We start from the raw sequence: 9,874 nt of genomic DNA, 5'->3' as shown, positions 1-9,874 counted from the left end.
GAAAGTGGTGAGTAATGTCCTGTTAGCAGGCGTAGTACCTGCTATCACTACAAGAAAAAACAGTATTCATAACACTTAAAAACTGCTATCCGGGACTATTGATAGCACTTCTGAAAATGCTAACATAGCCCCTGTTATTAAAAGTCCAGCCTTTCTATAACAGTTTTTGAATGTTATGTTCGGTGTTATCTTAAACTATTCAATAACACATTTTTAGATGCTATAGTATTGAAATAATAACATTTAGATAGAGTTTTTGGTTATAAATTTGAAATTTAATCTTGTACTTTTTTCATAACACTTTTCAACTGTTACATTTGATTATTTTGATAACATTTTTAGTTTGTTATATTATATAAACCATAACGATTTTTTACGCTTATAATATGTTTCTAAATCATAACATATTAAGGTTTTTTATTGTGATAATGGTACTTATAAGTTTTTTGTTTAATTAAAAGATTTTCATTATTGTATTTTGATAAAAAAAAATCAAAATTAATCATAAAATATAATTCTCAATAGATTGATAAACCATAAGTATTACATTAAACAATAACTAATTCAAACTCTAAATGTGTCTATTTCATGAGATCTTAGTTCTAACTTAAATTTGAAAGCATAACATAATAAAGTATTATAATCTTGAACATTTTTTACTTCAAAAATGAAAAACAAAAAATTACAAGATACACAAAAGTAAACCATGCACAAAACTTGCTCCATCCTTCAATTCATCATCCTTTGTGCACTTGTCTTTGTTGTGAGTCCATTTGTTGTGCACTCGTCATATACCTGTTTCCCTTTCTTGTTTCCCTTTCCTCCACAGGTCCATGTGTAATCCTCTTTGCAATAAAGCCAGTTGTAGTCCACAAAAGGCCTATTGCTGTCAAGCTTATGTTAAGCTCCGTCTTTAGAGCACTGTAAGCTCCAGTCACATCTACACACCTGTAATATTCGAGTGTAATAATGGAATCACACCAGCAATTACTTAAAGTGGTAATTCTAGGGCTTTTATAAAAAAAAAAAAAACAGAACCAAATTGCCTTGTATTAATTAAAATGTCACAATAGAGTGAAGGTATTGTTCTGTTGAGATTATATATGAAACACCACAAAGAGTACAAAGCATAAACTAAGCACAACGATAGAAGTCAAAGATAAATTCTTAATCTGCATAATTCTTGCTAATTTATTCAGTAAAAAATTCAATTTTGTTAGTAAAAAGGACTTAATTACTAAAATATTAAAATTTTAGGGACTAAGCTGCTAAATTGTAATAAGTAGAGTATTGTTCAAAGACTAATAGAGACAAATACCCAAAGTAAAATCATTATGGTAAGGTTCAAAGAGATATTACCACTCCTAATCCAAGCATTGTGTAAGTTGTCAAACCAAATCCAACTAGAGCATTTTTTCCAAAAGCGCCCTGTGGATACATGCAAATAGATTGTGACAAATGCTCTACAAATTAAAGTAATTCTAATATGATACTTCTAAGAGGACTTATAAAGAGAAATATGTATGTTTCTCAAACATGGAATTTCTAAAATAATTTCCCAACTAAATTCATAATACAATTTCAACTTATATACAGGCCCAGGGAGAAAGCTTGCACTCAAATTAAACAAATGGTCAACTAATATTTAGAGTGCATAATAATGTGGATATAATCATTGGAATGGTGGTATTTAGATTTATGGGTTATCTTGAAGACTGTTTTGTCAAGAAACTTGCCACCCACTACAACAATCACAGGGTTCAAAACATGGCTGCACCTAAAATGCAGATTTGGATATTATGATTTTACATCCAAGCTCTAGAATAGCTGTTGATTACAACTAGGCCTCAACCATATGATTCAAGTGGTTGAGGTAGAAGACACAAAGGAGAATATTACCTGCACAGCTCTTCCACCGTCAAGAAATAAAAACGTAGTCCAAATGTAGGTACATTGTAACATTCTCCATTCCAAGTAATCTTGTTTCAAAGACATCAAATTCACTTTAGATGACCCTGAAAGAAAATGGTTTAGAAAATGATCTAGCCACTAATTTTGAGAGCTATGTGTTCACGGTCTCTTCCATTACTTTCCGAAGTTTACTACACTTTACTTAAAGTTATATATTCCAAAAAATTCTAGTACTGTTTCATTCACTTATGGTATATTTTGATGAAATAATTTCCTTTTAAGGAATAATGACCTAATTACTTGAGTTGAGATTATTAAGCTTCTTGAACTTTGATTTAAAATGTGAACACTGCTAGAAAACATTCAGGCAAGGGTTACTTTAGTTTTGATAAGAAAATGTGTGTCCCTGTGGATATGGGACATGCCTAACACATCTAATTGCAATTGTATTGTTCTGAGTTGGTGTGGTGGGGCAGGGAAAGAAGGGCAAGAAATTGTAGAGAAAAAATGTATTAGAATTTTTTTCATAAAAATATGACATAGAATCCTTATCATGGTATATTATTTGGTCTCTGTCTTGATAATATAATTTACAAACTAATACAGTTATAAATAATTTACTTAAGATAGTATTTCAGGTAATGAAATGTTTAGTGAGCCACTAATATCAAAGAAACATTCATTAGAATCAATGTTTTTCTTTGAGGGGCTTATCAGGGATCTAAAATGGCTCTATGATCAACATTCATTCGTTGCATTCATGATTAATTCTAAGTAATCAAATAAAAGGTCAATGGATTTTGAAGCTGGTACAAGAGATATTATTTGATAAAAATTGGCTTTAAGCAAAACAGAACTAATTAAGTGAAGATATAAATCATTCAAAATTTCTCATGGTTTAATCAAAGATTTCATTGGAAATTTTCTTCCATGAATTTTATATGAATGGAACCTTGTTTCTTAATTAGAATCAAGAGAAATTATTGGACACAAAAGTTTTCAATGCCAACATAGAATTAGTAGGAGCATACTTACAAAGCAATGTTTAAAGAAAGTGATAAGAGAACAAACAGTAGTAGAAAAATTACTCTTCGGAACAAATGAAACAAATAAACACTTGTGAACAACCATTTAGGCTATGATTTATTTATTCATTGGCTTCTGTGGCCGTTACAAATTTCAATTATATTTATATATTTATTTAGATGAAGATAGAAAGCAAAACATAAATATCACACCAAGACATAATTCTTCCTAAGATATAAATTCAAATGAGCAATTTCTATTTATAACTTTGTCAAACAATTTCTTGTATCTTAAAAGAGAAGGTAAAGAGTATGATCTACATTGTTTTCTACCAAATTTTGTTAGTGCTATGATTTATTTGTGTAGAAAGAGGCTGTGACTTTTGTGGCAAGACAAATGATATTGGTATTGAAAAATATATCTCTACATTTTGTTGACAAAAAACAGCCTGTAAATAATGAAAAATAGCCTTCAATAAGCATAATTTTAGCAGATAATGACATGTCCTATTATGCATCAATAAGATTGGAAGAGAAGATAATGATTTTAAATGGTTATGGCTACTCTAATTTTGATATGAAAATGTGTCCCTTCAGATATTAGACATGCCTAAGACATCTTATTACAAATTTTAAATTTTATGTTCTGAGGTTGTTTGGTGGGGTTGGGGTTGGGGGCCAAGAAAAATGAACTGGTATTTTATTTTAGGGCAGCTAGATCTGAACTTTGAATCCATAATGATGACTGGTTAGACAATACCATGTGATTCCACAAGGACTATACCTCACTTGACCCCTTCTAGCTAATTTTCGCTATAGTCTTGACCATTCCTTTCAATGCAATAGATATATCTGTCCTATACATCTTATCAAAGACTATTGGTTATAAATACACATATGAATGGGGATCACTACCATCCTAAGTTCTCAAACTCAAAAGTATCAAGCTAATTTCATGACTTTTATTTGATTGGAACTTTTTTTTTATGAATATATCATAGACTACTTGTCCCAAGTTCTTGGTCTACATTCTGTTTTGGTATTTTCAGAAACCAAACAGAGTAAAATTCTTGACATAGATTATGATCAACAATATACTTAGGAAAGTAAAATTAAATTAAGTGTGCCTCATCACGAAGATAGGAGATAGTTTGTTTGTACAAGAAGTCGTCACATAAAAAAAGTGTATATTCTTTTATCAAAGTTATATTTTAATCGAGGATAAAGCCTTTTCTCTAATCATAAACCCTTCTTGCTACTTTTCTCAACCTAATATTCTATGAAATAGTGATTAAAATTTCCTCTCTATTACTGAGCAATAGCGAGGATTTTAAATGTCCTCTCTATAGTTCAGCAATAGAGACAAAGTATTAGCAAGCAAGTTTAATGACAATTTCATTATCGCTATTCGATATAACAAGGATTTAGAAAGCTTTAGCGAGAAAAAAATTCATCTCTAAAACCCGATTTTGTTATAGTGCCAACACAAAATGATATTTCGATTTCTTTAAGAAGGAAAAGGACCTTAAAAAGAGAAGCAACTCGGGCAGAGATGCTTGCAATACAACTGAAAAGGACCTCAAAAACTATACAAAAAGATTATTACACCATTTACAAGTATATGTTTTTAACAATCTAATTAATGTACCAATCATCAAACAAACCAAGCAAACACAATTCAATTATAAAATAGTTATACTAGATAAGTCTATATAAAAGCAAACACCATTTTCCCCTAGACTAGCATCTAACCATCTGCCAATATCAATTCAACTAATTCAAAAACGCATGCATGTTTTCTTCCTTATCTCGCCACAGCACACAAATTTCTCAGATCCTACTTCACTAAGACACACAAGTTCTCAACCTTCCGTTATCACCACAGCACACAACAATGATCTCAGAACCTACTTCACTATGGATGAATATTTAAGATATTCAAACTCCTCTAACATTTGCATAATATTAAAACAAAGGTAAAAGGCATACCTCTTGCAAAATGCAAACAAAAGTAAGAGTCTCTCGTGAGAGATTGCTTGCACACCAAGTATTTTGCCTCTTCTCTTGGAGGCAGCCTACCAAAAAAGTTTTAACTATATTACAAAGAGAATAAAAATATAGAGATAGAGACATATATAAGCAATATGACAGCACCAAACAAAAATCTCATTATTTATGATCAAAACCCATACAATCAATATTATATATTTTCACATGAATAAAAGTCTGATAAAATCATATTATAGAATATGCATAAATCAAATCTGTAAAATCCAAATTTCATACACAAAAGCCAACAAAAGGACTAAAGAAAAGGTAATCTAAATCCATATTCTCAAATCACAAACATTAAGTATTAAGCACCATATTCTTACACTTAAAACATCTCTAATTTTTCTCTTTGTATTCTCTTAATTAGAAACAATTCCAACACAAAAAATTATATAAACCTGAACTAAAGGGGAAATGACTTACCTTCATCAGCTGCAGCAAAATAAATTATTAAAAACAAAAGCAACAACACAAACCAAAGAAATAATCTTTAAGGAAAACCAACAAATTAAAGCCCACTTAAAGGATCTTGACACAACCATAATGTGAAAATATAAGGTTTATTTATAAAAGTTCTAGAAAAAAAAAAACAAACATATTATAGAACAGAAAATATAAATAACCAATATGCAAGAAAACATAAAATTATGTCAAATAATAAAACATAACCAGTCATGTAATGAAAATTTGTTACATAATGATTAAAAATAAATCAAATATCACTTTAACATACATTTTAAATCAAGTTAATGGTACTTTAGTACTTTAGAAAACACAATCAAAACTATGGTTCTTTTAACACATATAAAAACTAAAATGCACTTTAGAACAAATAATAGCAAAATTTTCTTTATTGACTTACTTTCTGATTAAAATTAGCTCAATGAAAGGGCTAACTTAAATATATGTAGGTAGCAAATGAAAATAATATGAAGTCACTCAATTTCTTAATTGAATAGAGATGAAATAGAAAGCTCAACACCTTGAATTTGATCCAAACTAAGTGTAAATTCTTGAGCCAAAAACTTGAGTCTCAAAGAAAATAAAGATGGGATCAAAAGTAAGAGCAAACTCAGTAGGTCATTTCTTCCAATGCTGAGAGTAGATAAACCATACACATAAAAGAATTTCATGATTATAAATGAAGCATACTTGTATGAAAATATTTCACCTTGAGTTTTCCAATTTCCTTCAAGCTTAACATCACTAGATCAGAGTCTAAGTGCATGCCTGCACAAAGAATTAAGAACAATGTCATCCTAGAAAACATTAAGAAAACTTTCAGCATCACAGATGTACTTACTTCAACAACCATGCAAAAGATAGAAATCAAAGCTAACTAAGTGTTTCTAAGTCATAATACAGTGGCCAAAGTTATAAATAGAAAGTGCAAAAAGTAAGAATTAAGTATTCGTCAACCAAGAATGAGACAAATTAAAAGCTTAACTAATATGAGAGGGGCAGGTATATGTCTAAACATTCACAAAGTTTTTTTTACCAAAACAAGCATGTTCATATGAAATGAAAGATACAAATGCTCAAAAGCAGAAATGCAACTAAGTTGAAGGGCCACTAAGATATGCAATGTTAGAGTGTCAAAAACAGAAAAGAGAAACAATAGCTCCACCACTTGAACCTCATACATGAAAAATTCCTTGTATCGTATTTGCAATTAATGCTAAATGAAAAATAGAACTGAGAGGGCCAATAGAATTGGTCTAATATATTCACTGAAAATACAATGAAAAAAGAAAAGGCAAAAAATGCATAATCCATTAGTCAATCCAAAGTGAAATCCCTATGCATCTCAGCTCACAAATGACTTTCAAAAGCTCAATAATAGCATTTGAATTAGTATGAAATTTGTACAATGAAATTTATTCCTAGTGTTCAAGTTATGTATCTATGTCCCAAAAAAAATAATACAAATTATACAATAAAACCACGTATATTGATCATAATACCAACTCAAAATTAGTTAACTAAAACTTGAACACATTCACAAATGAAGTCACGTGATATCTGTGTAAAATGAACCTCTCAGTGGCCTCAGTGCTTTTTCAGAAAGTGAAATTCTTGTGACAGACTTTTGTTCATAATCTGAACACCTCCTAAACAAACAATTATTTCTCAGTTATGATATTAAAGTTGGTTTGCAATTAAATATATAAGAAAAAGATATTGTTGAAATATTCACTGAGGTGAGGAGAACACAAATCTATTATGACTTTTTCACTAATAATTGTATAGTGGATTTAGTTTCACTTTAAAATATGCCTCAAAATATCTATAAAAAAAAAGTGTCAAACACCCACTTTTTCAACAATAAATTTATATGAAAAGACTAACCCACGAAAAAGATCTTTCCCAAATTCATTGTAATCTCTAATAAGAGTTTCAACTTCCAAACCAAGAATCCCAATCACCGTTGAAAAAGGGACCCAAATAAGTAAATTTAGAGCTCAATTTATTAAAAAAAAAAACAGAACTCTTAAATAAAAACACTCAATCAAAGACAATTATATTCATTATTCCTCAAAGTTCAACTACTTGAACAAAGTCCCAGTAATTTATATCATCTCATATCCATTGCAATCAACCTCATTTGCTTCAAATTGAACACATCCTCTATCAGAGTGCTAAAATAATCAACTTTCAAAACAACAATGTAATGACACTGAAAAAAAAAAGAAAAGAAACAGCTAGAAATGTAATGTGATGGATTTTGGGATTTCTAGAAACTCACCTTCAAGCTGGTTCTCACTCAAGTCCAAGAAATCAAGCCCCTTTTTTTCCGAAATCCATCTTATTTGGGTAATTTACTGATCTTACCGATTAAGAGGAATTAGCTCTTTTTATACAGAGGATAAGTTAGAAACTAACAGAGCTAACGAAACTGTTAAGAAACAGTAAAATAGAATAACAAGGCCAAACAACACAAATACACACACATATATATATACATATACATTGATGATCTGATATGAAATTGAAATCTAAATTAAAAATTACCTCACAGTTTCGAATACTCTGGCCTGGTTTCGCGCTTCCAGTAGGAGAGTTAGCAAGCGCGCGACTTGTGAGGGAGATGGCTGGGTTCTTGCTTCCAGCAGGAGAGATAGCAAGCACGCGACTCGTGAGGGAGATGCCTGGGTTCTTGCTCCAGTAGGAGAGACAGCAGCGGGAGAGATAAACACAGAGGGGGGGGGGGGGGATGAGAGACTCAATGACTACAGCATGGGCGTGGTCGTGGTGTGCTTCAGTTGCGTGAGTACCGGTGTGAGGGAGGCTTCAGGTGTGTGGTTGTGGTGTGGTTCAATGGCGTGAGGGTTAGAAAGCCGAGAGAATGTGAGAGAGCGAATGAGAGAAAGAGCAAGGGAGAGCGAATGAGAGAAAGACTGAATGAGAGATTAGGGATAAGTTTTTGCCGCCGTTGTGGTGTGGTTCAGGCGCTGGTAGAGATTAGGGATTTGAGAGAGAGAGAGAGAGGCATGCGTAGGGATTTCAGATTAGGGATAAGTTTTTTTTTTCATTTGCTGTTCTTTTGGTCAATTTCAGGCGACAAAAAGAGTTTCATTTGCCGCCTAATTTTCTTTTACCGTGTCTTTTTTTCTCCCTGTCTCCATATCAATAGCACTTCTAAAATTATGTTATATTTTAATGTAATATTTGAGCAAAATTGTTGTAGTGTATAACTGGAAGCCTAATCGACCCAGTTGGGGCGAGCCCTTCACCAGAAAAATCATAGATGGTTTGGTTGCATGGCTCCAAATCTTTAACGGACAACTTCATTCTTTCCAATGAGGACTTGTATAGGATGTTGCCCAAGCTTCCTATATCGACCAAAACCCTTTTAACCATCATGTTGGCAATTTGAACGTCAACGACCAGCGGATCAGAGTGTGGGAATCGTACGTGCTGGGCATCGTCCTCAGATAAGGTTACTAATTCCTCCTCTGTCCGAGCCTTTTTTGGTGCTCGATCCTCCACACTCATCATCTCGATGTCCTGGTCGTGGCATAGGGTTCGAGCGTATCGTTCCCTTGCCTTCCCACTATCCCCTGCAAGGTGTGGGCCACCACAGATGGTGAGTAACGTGCCTGCCACAAGAGCTGGCTGTAAAGGTGGCGAGCATTGGCGTGCAGGCGCCTGCTCGTTGCCACCTTGAGCCTCTCGCTGAGACCCTTTTGTGGCTCGCACATATCTCCTTAGATTTCCCTGCCTGATCAGGAACTCAATTTCTTCCTTCAATTGGTTACACTCATTAGTGTCGTGTCCGTAGTCGTTATGAAAACGATAGAATTTCATTATATCTCTCTTAGAGATATCCTTCCTTATAGGCACGGGTCGCTTATAAGGCACGTTAGAGCTGGTCGCCTGGTAGACTTTCACTCGACTTTCGACAAGGGCCGTGCAGTTGGTGAATCTCGGCTCATATTGATTGCCTTTGGGACGTTTATTGTCGATGCCGATAGCTCATTGTTCGCCCGTTTTCCACTATTTCTGCCATTTCCGTTGCCGTTGCCATTGGGTTTCTCTGACCCGTTGGCGGCTTTGGCGGGTTCTTCCTTTGGCCCCTTGTCCTTTGTGGGCGATTTTCCTTCATTGGAAATCGCATCCTCGAGCTTGATGTATCGATCAGCTTGATCCAAAATCTCCTGGGTACTTCTTACCCCATTCTTTCTTAGGCTACTCCAGAGGGGAGAATGGCATCTAACCCCAGTAGTTAGGGCCATCATTTTGCCTTCATCGCCCACTGTCTTGGCTCCAGCCACTGCTCGCATAAAGCACTGGACGTGCTCCTTCAAGGGCTCTCCCTCCTTTTGGCGTATCTCGACCAGCTGGTTGGCCTCTGTGGGGTGTACGCGACCCGCATAGAATTGTCC

General features: G+C 33.6%; 1 protein-coding gene across 4 annotated transcripts; it reads right to left on the bottom strand.

Moving 5' to 3' along the window:
- Positions 1-726: 726 nt before the first annotated feature.
- Positions 727-7,832, bottom strand: LOC133816150 (uncharacterized). Of its 4 annotated transcripts, XR_009885037.1 has the most exons (5): positions 6,160-6,399; positions 4,926-5,011; positions 1,900-2,015; positions 1,360-1,428; positions 842-948 (listed from the first exon to the last, which is right to left on the bottom strand). XR_009885037.1 is itself a non-coding variant. In XM_062248802.1 (4 exons), the coding sequence occupies exons 2-4, from the start codon at positions 6,214-6,216 to the stop codon at positions 738-740; spliced, it is 354 nt and encodes a 117-aa protein (XP_062104786.1). In that variant the 5' UTR covers positions 6,217-6,218; positions 7,735-7,832; the 3' UTR covers positions 727-737. The 4 variants fall into 4 exon arrangements, 2 of the variants coding, with proteins under 2 accessions (XP_062104786.1, XP_062104785.1); XM_062248802.1 differs by lacking the exons at positions 1,360-1,428; positions 1,900-2,015 and adding an exon at positions 7,735-7,832 and having other exon boundaries at positions 727-948; positions 6,160-6,218; XR_009885036.1 differs by lacking the exon at positions 1,900-2,015 and having other exon boundaries at positions 6,160-6,397.
- Between the last annotated feature and the right edge of the window lie 2,042 nt (positions 7,833-9,874).

The sequence above is a fragment of the Humulus lupulus genome, chromosome 2 (genome assembly GCF_963169125.1).
Source record: "Humulus lupulus chromosome 2, drHumLupu1.1, whole genome shotgun sequence".
NCBI classification, from domain to species: Eukaryota; Viridiplantae; Streptophyta; class Magnoliopsida; order Rosales; family Cannabaceae; genus Humulus; species Humulus lupulus.
This window is presented reverse-complemented; position numbering and strand designations above follow the sequence as displayed.

Coding starts and splice junctions, on each gene's coding strand:
- LOC133816150 (XM_062248801.1), bottom strand. CDS start 6,303: ATGGTTGTTGAAGTAAGTACATCTGTGATGCTGAAAGTTTTCTTAATG. Junction 5,012..6,159: donor AGGAAATTGGAAAACTCAAG/GTGAAATATTTT, acceptor CTTTTTTGGTAG/GCTGCCTCCAAGAGAAGAGG. Junction 949..4,925: donor TTGTTTGCATTTTGCAAGAG/GTATGCCTTTTA, acceptor CGAATATTACAG/GTGTGTAGATGTGACTGGAG.